Source organism: Polypterus senegalus, chromosome 1, assembly GCF_016835505.1.
Source record: "Polypterus senegalus isolate Bchr_013 chromosome 1, ASM1683550v1, whole genome shotgun sequence".
In the NCBI taxonomy this organism is placed as follows: Eukaryota; Metazoa; Chordata; class Cladistia; order Polypteriformes; family Polypteridae; genus Polypterus; species Polypterus senegalus.
This window is the reverse complement of record NC_053154.1, coordinates 332,602,192-332,615,630: the sequence shown is the minus strand read 5'-3', so window position 1 is coordinate 332,615,630 and position 13,439 is coordinate 332,602,192. Positions and strand designations below refer to the sequence as shown.

The following is a 13,439-nucleotide window of genomic DNA, read 5'->3' as shown; positions in this document are numbered from 1 at the left end:
TTAGCTGGTTGTTCCCTAAATCTCTCCACTTTCCGCAGCTGTGGGCATCCTTTTGGGTGAGATCCTTTCTTGTCATATCATCTGACACCAACTCCAGTCCATATCCCTCTGAGCTTCTTCTCCTCCATGTCCATCTTGACGTCCCTCTTTACCCAGTCATCCATCTTGACGTCCCACTTCACCCAGTCATCCTCTGCCTTTCAGGCCACACGTTCGGACCACCTCACTCTGTTCCTCCTATCATTTTTATCTTCACTCAGCATTTGCCTAGCTGTTACTCTGACACGCCACACATCCATCTGATCCTTCTCTGTTTTTTCCAGCTTTGCTTCATGATCCGCTTTCATTGACCAAGTCTCACTGCCGTGGAGCACATTATGATTTGCATAGGTTTCATAAACCTATTCTAAAAATATGAAATTTAATTTTAATTGTCATGCAATGCAAATGACTTCCATGTAGTTCTGTTAATGACTTATCACCCCATTTTTTTTTTGTACCTCAGATGTGCCATCAGATCCCTTGGAGATGCTTCTTTTATCTGTTCACCTGCCTCCTTCTTTGGACTGAAGCAGTGCCTGTTGCCATAGATAAGACGAAGGTCCGGGTGCCAGAAGAAAAAAAAGAAGAAAAAGTTGACCATCCTGTAAGTTTAATTGGTGTACATTTACATTAGCAGGAAAAAAGTGCCAATTGAATGAAGGTATTTTTATGATTTCTAGTAAGGATTTAGTTTAGCGTGTCAGTGATTACTTGGACATTGGAGCAAGAATTGGGGTCCCAGCCCAACAATCTCCTGTTAACGACTAAATGAAAGATTTAAACAACAAAAGATAACAGGCTACAATCACCACCATTTCTTGCTTTGTCTATCATGGATCAGTCCTTCTCCTTCCAACGTGTCCGTCAAAGTGAACGGCGTCTTCATCTCTGCGGTTGGTGCCGAGGGGGTGTGGCTTCCAGAGTAGTCCGGTTTTGCCCCACAGAATTGCAGGCAAAAGGGCAGAAGTGGTTAGTGACTGTGCCCCCTCTTGTCCCAGAGTGGAACTGGTTACCTCTACAGAGCCTTGAAGGAGTCCCCCTAAGTGCATCTGTGTGACAAGTGCTACTCCTCTTTAAATCAGTTAGTTTATAAAAAAAACAGAAATATTCTAATTAGCGTGCCAGGGAGTCTCATCTAACTGTTTGCTCCTGTGCTTGGGGGAAAAAAATCACTTGGAACATACAGTAGAACCCCGATTATCTGCACCCATGCTGAACCTGTAAGTGTAATACGCGACTCTTCTTATAATTCGTTAAAGCTTCGCAGTGGATACTGCACAGAGCACCTCAATACTATTTTTTTTAACCTTGACCGTACAAAGCAAGCAGTTGAGGAGAAGGCGACTTTGGGAATGTGGGCATGAGTCCTTCTCAGCTGCACCCCTCATCTGTTGTCAGTGTGTCACCAGCATTGACCGTGTACACGGGCTCAGCTGTTTCCTTCATTTATAATGGTTGAGTTTATACATTTCAAAGACCGTACTCCATCACTATACACAGAACTGAATGGAGAACCTCTGGGGGGAACTCTGAGCCCGAATTCTCTTTGCTCGCTTTGCTATGTGAACTAAATGGAGAGATCCATCCATCAGCGGCGTAGAGCCCGTCTATGACCACTGTGAGTGGTGCACCCCCCGGTGATGTCAGCTGATCTCTGCATAGTGTTGCCATCTGAGTTTTCAGCTTTCTGAGGTAATAACAGTCCACATTACCTGAGATAATCAGGGTTCTACTGTATTTACGATGTGACAGACTTGAAATATTTTTTGTAATTCATATAATTTTTTTCTTTGATTCTGAGTTAGTTTTATAGAAGTTTTGAAACAAAGGTAATCCACGTTTTTTTTTTTTTTTTATTTACCTGCAATACTTTTTCTGGAGGAAAGTGAATTTTGATAAATATCGCGTTTTGTGCTTCCCAAGAAGCCATTATGTTTTCACCTGGGTGCCGCCATCTTCACAGTTCGCATGCAACAATATATTGGTGGGGGCATCCCATGACGACTCGTAAAAAACGATGATTTAAAAGATAACACTATCTTTTATGGATCGTCCAAGATTACGGATTTTTTCTCTGAAATACTCTTCGTGACTTTGTTAAAAATTTTCCCTGTCTGGACACGTTTTTTGACTCGGCTTTCTGTTCTACATTTTCCTTTTGACTTCCTAGTTTTTTGTCTTGTGCTTGTTTTGACTTGTGTCAACTTTGTATGTTGGTGTTGTCTTCTTCTTCTTGACCGTACAGGCATAACCAAAGTCGTTTGGAAGAGTCCATTTTTGATGAAAGCGTTGTGCACACATTTAATCTTCTTAATAGCGGAGTTTACACGTGATTTAGTTTTTCAACACAAATTACAAAAAATTGTAATTTAATTGTTTTCTTCTTAAATCAAATTAACATGTCTGGAAATTAAAGTGTGTTAGACATACATTTATTGATAAAGACCTAAAGAAATTCTGCATAGCCTTTTCTTTTGTTTTTGTTATTTTTATTGGTTTGTTTTATGTTTAAATAAAGCTCAGCATAGTCAGATATACTGAATATAAACTGTGCAACAGAGAAAGAACAAGGAGTCCAACAAGGAGCCTCACACCTTTATGCTGTTGTTGTGTGATTAATTTCACTTCTCATAAGAACAATTGGGAGGAGATTAGGCTATTCAGGTCAACAAGGTCACCAGTCCCTTTTCTCATAACTGTGGCATAACATTTTCTAGCAGAGACGTGAAGGTCTTCGGAGTACGAAGATCTCCCACACAACATAGTATGTTAATCCACGTCACAATGGTTCTTTGTGTGAAGGAAAATGTTATCACATTTATGCAAAATGCATTCATCTGTGTCCCTGTGTCCACTGCACTTAATTTCCTTCTCAAATTTAAACACTTCAGTCGTGTCTCCTCTTAACTTCCACTTGCTTAAACTGAAAAGCTTAAACTCTTCATCATACCTTGTAGCACACACTCCACAGTCCTGGAATCCATTTATCTGCCCTTCTGTTGCCTTTCTGTAGCACTGTTGTGTCTTTTCTAGACTAGCACTGCTCTGCTGATGATATGCAGACACATATAAGAACGTCCATACTCTTTCCATCTTCTGTTCTTATTGCCTGATGTCAAGTTACGGCTTACATGTTTTCTTTTATCTAATTAAACAGTGAAAAAACGTATACCCCCGATTTCAAATAAGTCACAATTAGCTATGATGGATCATTTTACATTAACACATTGACTGCTATGAGCGGCACGGTGGCGCAGTGGCGCAGTGGTAGCGCTGCTGCCTCGCAGTAAGGAGACCTGGGTTCGCTTTCCGGGTGCCCCCTGCGTGGAGTTTGCATGTTCTCCCCATGTCTGGGTGGGTTTCCTCTCACAGTCCAAAGACATGCAGGTTAGGTGCATTAGCGATCCTAAATTGACCCTGGTGTGTGCTTGGTGTGTGATTGTGTGTGCCCTGCGGTAGGCTGCTGCCCTGCCCAGGGATTTTTTCCTGCTTTGCACGCTGTATTGGCTGGGATTGGCTCCCCCGTGACCCAGTATTGGTATATAGTGGGTTGGATAATGGCTGACTGGCTGACATTGACTGCTGGAGCATTTATTACCACAGCGCTTATATGTCTATGCATATACGATAAATAATGAACTAGCCAAGCATTCATGCCAGAGGGTCATCTTCCAGGTTTGCCTAAAGTAAGTAGTACCACCCCGGGACGAGAGGGGATGCTGTTGCTAATAGTCTTGTCTCCTTTTTCCCCTGAAAGCCTTACGAAGCAGAACACTCTCAGAAGGTGCAGGTCAAGACCAAAGCTTGCAGCCAGCCGATTCCTAAAAGGAAATTGTCCCTCACATAAAATACAGTCAAGCGCCTCCTTTTCACTGTTTTTCTTGATTTTTTTTTTTTTTTTTGTTCAAGTTAAACAGGGTTTTGGCCGTTTGGCACCCCAAGGATTTGGCTTTTACCCTGCCCCTTCATTTGCACCGCTACACTGTCAAAACTGTAAAGAAACTGTTAATTACTTTATTTTCACCAGTAACGTAACTAAAAGCCTCCATTAGAATGAGAGTTCTTGAAGAGTGGCACCATGCAGAGTACAGACTAAGAAGCTCATGTGCCGTAAATATATCGCGTCTCTTTGCACTGTCCTCACTCATTACGTACCACACATTGGGTAGTTGGTGACTGTCTGCGTGCGCTCAGTGGGTGGCAGAATGTCCATGTAGTGCTGTCCTAACAGTCATGACGAGTTGGACACCTTGTTGTTGTGATAATGAAACAGCTGTCCACATCAGCACTAGAGCCTACCGACGCCCCTCCATTCAATTGATTGTCACTATCATTAAAATATTAATCTTTCAACAAATCTACTTTTTTCAAAACATCAGTATCATTATATCTTTGTCACGACAACGTAATCACGGACTCTTCTGTTGCCCGCATGCTGTTGCCACCAAAAGAAAAAAAAACATTTATGGCTGTCCGCTGGAGGACAGCACTGTAGTAGGTAACTGAGGCATGGCAGCAGAGATCGCCAGCATGCTGGCTGCGTCTCTAGTGACTGCAAACTGAGGAATGACTTATACCATATGTCGCACCTGTACAGGCTCAATGGGATACGACTTATCTCGTACCTCATGTTCAAAGTGTTAATAGTTAATAGTATTACTGTCCAGGCTTCAACTATAGTTAGAAGTCTGGGTGTTATGTTTCATTCTTCGCTGTCGTTTGTTCCACACGTTAAGCACTTGGTGAAAACGTCCTTTTCTCATCTAAGGTGACTACCTAAACTTCGACTGTCTTTGACTTTGGCAGATGCTGAATGTTTAGACGATGCTTTTATTTCATCTAGTGCTTTATTGCAGGGGTCGGCAACCTTTCAACAGTGTCGTCCAGAACCTATGTTACAATGTAATTCCGCACTCCAGCAGAATTCTACCAATTTTGTTGTATATAGTATCAAAATTGGTCCGGTTATAATGGGCTTCAAAAGTATACTTGTATAAAAAGAACTAAAAAGTATAAGTATACTTTTGAAGCCCATTATAACCAGATCTTATATTATTGGTCATTCAATATTTTGAAATACATAGGATCATACAGTATGTGAAAAGAGTGTTTTATCAAAAATTAATTTTCAACACATTTGTTAAAAATTGTATTACAAATTATAATTTACAAGTTTTTTCAATACAAATGCATAGTTTGAATAAGAAAAAATTATCAAGAATTCTAATATGATTAATCATTCTTCATTTTTTCTGTCCACCCTGGCCATCGGACCTTACTTTTTCTATGTTAATTAATGTTGACTTATGTTTATTTTTTATTGTGTCTTCTATTTTTCTATTCTTCATTCTGTAAAGCACTTTGAGCTAAATTTTTTTGTATGAAAAAGTGCTATATAAATAAATGTTGTTGTTGTTCATTATTAATCAGAGCTATAAATCAATTAATGCTAAACAATTGTCTATACATATAAAAGGCAAAGCCCTCACTGACTCCTCACTAATGCTCCCACTTTCCATATTGGTGAGAAACTGAAATTTCCCATTCTCATTCCTTGCAGTGTACTGTACTTACAAAAGTTACGTTTGTTTCATGTCCTATTACAACTCTGAAAGGGGGGTGGGGGGGGACGGGTGTACCCCGTAAACTGTATATATAGATGGGAAAACCCCTCCTCACTATTTCTGCGACTTCCATTATACGTAGGAAGCCCACATTTCCCATGCTCATCCTTTACACTGTACTTAAAAACGTTAAGTATGTTTCATTTCGCGGCATGCCCCGTAATGAAGTTTCAAAAATCACGTCTTCTTTTTGGCGGTTCTCACCATTATTCTGTAAGGAACTTTTGGAACTGACCTCTCCTTTTGGTGGTTTCATTCATTATTTCCGTTAACAGAGGATTTATTTCACGGCAGAGATGCACAACGGCCGCCCCCAGTCCCCCTACCTTTTTTCGCGCACCTACCACGTGGTTGGCTCCCTGCCGATATACATTAATGACATCCCACGCTCAGGTGCCTCCTCACTCGCTTCTTTACTTTACTCAGCTGTTCGTCGTGTTCACTGCTTCCTTCTTCTTTACTCCACCACTTCAAGCCTGGTATTGTTGGCCTTGCTTCACATCTTCCTGCTGGTGACTCCTGCCTTTTAATTTAGTTTCTTCACACTCTTAATCTTGAGGGCATGCCTCCGCATTCTCTACTTTTGAAGGTCGGTGCACCAATTATGTTACTATGAAACTACAACCACCAAAACTTTGTAATGGCACCAGGCTTCAGAGCAAATCTCTGCACAAGAACCTCATTGAGGCAGCTGACTTCACTGGGACTGGCTCAGGGAGTGACCCTCTCATACCCTCTGACCTCCCATTCCAATTCAGAAGCCTCCAATTTCCAGTAAGGGTCTGCTTTGCTATGACAATAAATAAGTCACAGGGCCAGACTCTAAAAAAAAAAGGTGGCCATTGACTTGACACAAGATTGCTTCTCACATGGCCGACTGTACGTTGCATGCTCAAGAGTAAGCTCAGCAGACATCTTGGTCATTTTACAGCCCGAGAGCAGAACTGCAAACGTCGTTTACAAAGAGATCCTTACATCCTAAAAATGGACATTTCTCATACACAACATTTACAATCGTAAATTTAACTCTTTACAATCATCAAGTTTCCTCCGGGTACTCTGGTTTCCTCCCACAGTCCAAAGACATTTAGGTTAGGTACATTGGTGGTCCTAAATTGTCCCTAGTGTGTGCTTGGTGTGTGGGTGTGTGCCCAAGGTAGGCTGGCGCCCTCCGTGACCCTGTAGTTAGGATATAGCGGGTTGAATAACGGATGGATGGATGGACAATCATCAAGTTTACTCTCAATACTAAAATAAGCCTACGACAATTACATTGACAATCATGTTCCGTTATTTTTAAAATGTTTTCTTTTTCATACCTTCTTTAACACACTGCGTCTCCCCTGCTAAGCGCGGGTATTTTGCTAGTGTAACTACATTCGACGGCTTTATTTTTGGTTCCAGTTATTTGACTATAATGAGCAGTTTGTTTCTTAAAGGCAGTAACAGCCCTTTTTATAGCTTCACCTTTCTCATCAGTTTTTAAACATTGACTGTCTGATAATGTCTTTGTACACTTGACGTACGACACACGACACTTTCACAGCATAACGCACACACAGCACAATCCTTTGTTGTACAAATCCATATTCGTTCATCCAAGAGTCTTGAAAAGACCGAAAAACAAGTTTTTGTCTTTTATGAGTCATTTTAGGGCAGTATATTACTTAATAATAACAAGAGATTTGTTTTAAGGTACTACGGCCTGCACTGAACACATGGTTTCCATTTACAAGAGAGTTGCATATATAAATCATAGGTGATGGCACAAACACACGCGCTGTAATCAAAGTATCATTTTTTTCCTATATTTCAATTCAATCCGCTTGGCACATATGCCGTTGGTTGTCGACCCGTGCTTTATTGTATGGTATTTCAAACTGGGTTCTCGCTTAGACCAAGCCCTTGGGACGTATTACACCAGCTTTGAGGGAACTGCATTAACTCTCAGTTACAGTAAATCTCATATCCACTATAAAATACTTACAAAGCCTTAATTGACTGAGCTCCATCTTAGCTCTCTGTTCTTGTACTCCTTGTGGTTGAGTAAAGAAAGATAAATCTGAAACTATAAATGTTGGGGTGCCAACCTAGTCATCCCTGTTTAATCCAAGCAAACAGATGGCAAACAAGCACTTGGTGGTGTTGAAAGGAAATCAAAGCGAACAAAATGAGAGAGCCAGTTAGGACTTGAAGGATCCATTCCTTTGCTGAAGGTCACAAGCACTTTATGCTCTCTTTTAGTATTTGAGGGATTGCTTTGGCCAATTAATTGCTTTTTAGGAGCCATTCTAGAAACAAAGGGTGCACACAATGTGACGCCAAGGGCCTCAGAGCTCCTTGCAGTTGTCTACTTGAGTCAGTCTGCAGCTGCCAGTCTTGAACTGTTGTCAGCAGGCCACCTGATACCTTAAGCTGGCATTGTGGCTTCTCCCCAGCTTTAACAAAAGCAATGACCGAGGTAGTTAGATGTTGCTCTTTGCTGTGGTGGATACTTCTGGAAATGGCATCTGGCTCTGCCTATAGCACTTCATCATGACGCCAGCAATAACTCCCTTCTGCCAAGTGCCTTTCAATTTTGTTTTTTCTTATTTGAAAAACTTCTAGGTTGGTGAATGAAAATTGGCAAATATGATCTTATGGTGACCATTTATGCCATTATTTGCTTTTGGCCTTGAAGTTGAAATATAAAATGGTGATATTATTACTTGCATATCGTAAATTAGAGCACAATCGCTATATGTGGCAAAATAATCCCAATATGATTTGATTAAATCATGCAGCTCTACATCTAATTACACACTGAACAATATATAAAAGAGGAGCAATCGTAACATTTCAGACATCAGGCCTTCATTAGATGTGTGCCAGCAGTGGAGGACGCACAGAAGGTAAATGGGAAGGACAAGGAGGGAGCAAAGCTGGAGGAGATGAAATGATTGAAGTCATTTGAGAAGATAAAGAATGAGATTAAAATGTTGGGCATTGTTTCAGTGCTAAGGGAGTGTGGGAAGTAAGTTTAAGAACAATATACTGAGCATCTTCTATATTACGAGGGGGAGTCAAGCTAAAGTTAGAAAATTGAATTTATTAGAAAATGGAATGAACCTTAACGAAACCGATAAGGTCTTTTCACAATGGAGTCTCCACCCTTCTCAATGCACTTGTGCCACCTGCCTGGAAGTGCCTGGATTCCAGCAGAATAAAAGGTTTTGTCTTGTCCTGGCAGCCACTCGTGCCCCCGAGTTATTGTCTAACACTACATGCTGACAGGTATTACGGTGACTAGTGCAAGTTACTGTGCTTGCTGGAGACCAATGTGAAGCCTGCTATTCAATCCAAGCCATGGAGACTGCTGTCTCAAGGACAAGAGAATGACACACACACACACACTGCTAAGAACACCAAGGCTTGTCTGGAGAAGCTGAAGTTTGAGGTATTGCCACATCCTGCTTATTTGCCAGATTTGGCACCGTGTGATTTCCACCTTTTTGGACCGGTAAAAAAAACATCTGGGTGGTCGTCAATTTAAGACCGATGACGATGCGAAGAAGAAAGCGGTGGCGAGGACGAGATAAAACCTTTTATTCTGCTGAAATCCGGGCACTGCCAGGCAGGAGGCGCAAGTGCATTGAGAACGGTGGAGACGACACTGAGAAATGACAGCATCAGTTTTGTTAAGGTTCGTTCCATTTTCTAATAAATCCCATTTTCTAACTTCAGCTTGACTCCCCCTCATACGTATAGTCTTTTGTTGACCGAATAAGAACAAATTAGCCTGAAGCAATAAACTAGAGGAAATGACTCATTAATGCCTTAAAAGCTTTGAAACCATTAACATCCTAAAGAAATGTCTTAATGTCTTCATGCTTGACTTTGTCCCTCCTGTTAAATTCACAGATGATTGTTGTTTTATTGAATAGGACACTGGACTGTACTATGACCGCTACCTCAGGGAAGTAATTGATGTTCTGGAAACGGACAAACACTTTAGGGAGAAACTGCAGAACACCGACATGGAAGACATTAAGGTAGGTGACAAGTGTCTTGCTGGACAGCTTTAGTTCTACACATCTCCCCTGTGGTGCCCTAGGGTGGCTTAGGGGTTTTGTAAAATTAGGACTCTGCAGAAGCAACTGCCACACCTTTTTTTTAGTATGGGATGCCCTTTTGGAAACGAGTTTCTGTAGCATCCATCAGAGTACAAATTCTAAACAAAAATGTCCTAACCTGAAATTTCACATCTTTGTCTTGGAGTTAACATGTGGGAGTCTGCGCTGATGGCAGGTCACTTGTCAATCGAACACAACTGTGTGATAATTCGTTTACCTCTTGATTTGTATGCACAGTGTAATTACAGTGTTATTAAATAATGTTTTTCTGACCAAAAGTATGAAATGTAAGTTTAAAACGGGGTTGGGCACATGTCACTGCTTCTTTCAGGTCACTACACTGTATGTGCATGTATTAAGTTCAGTTCCTTGCTGCTAGCCTACAGAGTAGTCCGTATGTCTGCAGCTACCTATCCAGAGACACTTGTGAGGTCCTCTGCTCCTTCTCCACCTCTCAGGTCTGCTGTTGAGCAGCGTCTGGTGAGCCCAGCTCTGCGTGATGTTCATGTGTAGCTCCTGGCAGGTGGAACAAGTCACGCACTTCCACTTGAACTTCTGAGTCCCTCAATGTGTTTGAGAAGTGTCTGAAGACCCCCTTGTTCTGTGAATTTTTGCCTAGTTGGTATCAGCTTTTAGGTTTTGTAATGGAGGGATTTAGAGAAGAGCCAAGCAAAATGACCCCTTTTTATTGGCTAACTAAAAAGATTACAATATGCAAAGCTTTCGAGGCAACTCAGGCCCCTTTTTCAGGCGAGATGTCCTACAGAAACTGAAGTTTCCTGTGTTTATATCCACACACTAGAACAAGAAACAACAATGGTAAATCTTTAAAGGAAAAATCTTAAATGTAAAAAATTAATAGGTTCACTCAGGCTAAGATTGATTTAACAAGAGAGAGAAGAACAAGGTATGGTCAAGAGATTTTTGGATAAGATAACTAACTGTCCAACAAAGTCCTTTGAAGTTTGTGATGAGTTTTTCAAACCGATGTGAGGCTGTCTGTGTCAGTCTGAGAGATGCAAACAGGCCTCGTATCTCGCTATAAAACTCTTGTCTCTGTTCAAGCCATGCTGTAATGTATTCAATTTTAACATGAGCTTAACTTCCCCTTCTTTTCTCTCTTGCCGTGTTCTGAAGTTGCCCATAAGCACTGTGACTTTAAAGTCCCTCTCACAGTGTCCATGGCTGTTGAAGTGGGCCGCTACAGGAACATCTGTGTTGCCACGTTTAATGTGGAATCTGTGCAAATTCATTCTCTGGCGGAGTGTTTGTCCAGTTTCTCCCACACAGAGTGAGTGCAGTGTCAGGACATTTCATGCAGAGAATTAGGTAGACAACATTGGATGATCTGCAGGAAAATGATCCCTTTATGTGATGTTCAAGTCGGCAGTGTGGTATAACTATACGGTCTGTATTGTAGATGTGGGCACACGTTTTACATCTTTTCTGTAGGCAGGGAGATGTGCCATTTGCTGTCAGTTCATTTAGGGCGCTTCGGACAATAAGTTGCTGAAGATTTGGTGGTTGTCTGTATGCCAGGAGGGGAGGTTCAGGAAATACATTCTTCAGTGTTTGGTCCTTGTTTAGCATTGGCTGAAGTTCTTTTATAGTTTTTCGAAGTGTTTCAAGATGTGGGTTGTAGGTGACAACAAGGGGGATACGGTTCTTGTTGTCTTTGTTTTTATATTCCATAAGGTGGTCTCTGGGTATGGCAGTAGCTCTTCTTATTTGAGTGTCTGTTGTTTTGGGGGTATAACCTTGTTTGATGAAATCTTGTCTGAGCTCCTGCAGTTGTTGATCCCGGTCTGTCGGGTCTGAGCAAATACGATTGTACCGAATTGCTTGGCTAAAAATAATGGAGCGTCTTATATGCTTGGGGTGGAAGCTGTCACTTCTTAGGTAGGTCCGTCTGTCTGTTGGTTTGTGAAAAACAGAAGTTACAAGAGTGTTGTTTTTTAGTTGAACAGTGGTGTCAAGAAAGCTGACTTCTCATCACAAACTTCAAAGGACTTTGTTGGACGGTTATCTTATCCAAAGATCTCTTGACCATACATTGTTCTTCCCTCTCTTGTTAAATTAATCTTAGCCTGAGTGAACCTATTAATTTTTTACATTTAAGATTTTTCCTTTAAAGATTTACCATTGTTGTTTCTTTTCCTAGTGTGTGGATATAAACACAGGAAACTTCAGTTTCTGTATGACATCTCGCCTGAAGAAGGGGCCTGAGTTGCCTCGAAAGCTTTGCATATTGTAATCTTTTTAGTTAGCCAATAAAAGGGGTCATTTTGCTTGGCTTTTCTCTACATTCATAATGGCTAACACGGTACAACACCCTAATACTAATGTAGGGATTGTAACTCAACTGAACTTTTGTTCCAAGTTTTCCATCTGCAGTGGTTAAGGTCACCTTGTCCTGACACACTTGTTCCCAAACAGGCCTCAGACTGCTGTTTACTCGATTTATGTTGACCTTCTTTAAGTCACTTTGGATAAAAGCATCTGCTTAACAAATAAATCCCTCTATTATAAAAAAAAAAATCTTGGAAGGAGATGAGATGTGATTTTCTCGGTGAGACACTTATACTTCCTGCGAGAAAGAGATTTCACCACGCCTGGGGCCGGAAATAAAGGACAAAGAGTAGATGGCAAAGTAGAACGTCGTAAAGAATTCAAAAATGTTGAAAAATGTACACATGCAGAGCAGGTTAGAGATAATGAAAGTAGAAAAATTTGAAAGTCTCAAAGAAAGGATAGTAAAGATAGCATTAGCACAAATAAATGGAAATTATTACTCGGTGAAATAACAGAACAGTGAAAAGAGATTGAACGTATTGTTCGGATTTAAACTTTAAGTCGGAGACTTGCAGATTGTCTAATTCGTGTTTCCATCAGGAAAAAATAAAGTAGCGTTTATTCCCAATGAAGTGGCGTATCCGCAAGAATTAAAAGATTCCAAAAATGTTGGCGTGGTACACATGCAGAGTAGGTTAAAAATAATGGAAGTATGAAAATTTGAAAGTCTCATAGTACATATCACATTAGCGCAAACAAATGGAAATTATTACTTGGTGAAATTAACGGAACAGCGAAAAGAGATCAAATATATTGTACAGATTTAAACTTTAAGTCGGAGGCTTGTAGATCGTCTAATTCGCGTTGCCAGCGAGAATTAACAGATTCCAAAAACGTTGGCAGCGGTATGAAGTCCCGTGAGATGGAGACCTTTAACATGAGATTCTTCCAAGTCACACCCTACTTACAACTATTTTCAAACAAGACCTCGGTCATCTAACCTCTCAGTCGTGTGAATGTTTTTGGCAGACACATTTCCTGCGCTCTCAGCTATTATAAATTTTATCAGGACAATACTTTTATACGTTCTACATGACACGTCAGTGACAAAGCGAAGAAAAAAAGAGCATGGACGAACAATCGAAAAAGTTGTTTTATTCATTAGAAAGAAAGAGAAACGATATTTACTCATACGCAGTTATATGTTGCATTGTCACGATGTAAGTCCAAACACATAATCAAAATTCAATGCGATGTTGAAGAAAAGTTAATCCCAAATATTGTTTTTACTAAAGTTATAAAGTAAAAGTGAAAATCATGCATATGTAACAATTCCCATGAAAATAACAATCTCTTTAAATTGTACATC

At 40.6% G+C, this 13,439-nt stretch overlaps 1 protein-coding gene across 1 annotated transcript in view; it reads left to right on the top strand.

Annotated features, from left to right (window-relative positions):
• nucb2a (nucleobindin 2a) overlaps positions 1 to 13,439 on the top strand; it is an 82,231-nt gene that overhangs the window by 11,704 nt on the left and 57,088 nt on the right. The window contains exons 2-3 of the mRNA XM_039738598.1: positions 506 to 646; positions 9,590 to 9,697. Of these exons, the coding sequence (XP_039594532.1) occupies positions 506 to 646; positions 9,590 to 9,697 (249 nt within the window). The remainder of the gene's footprint in view (positions 1 to 505; positions 647 to 9,589; positions 9,698 to 13,439) is intronic.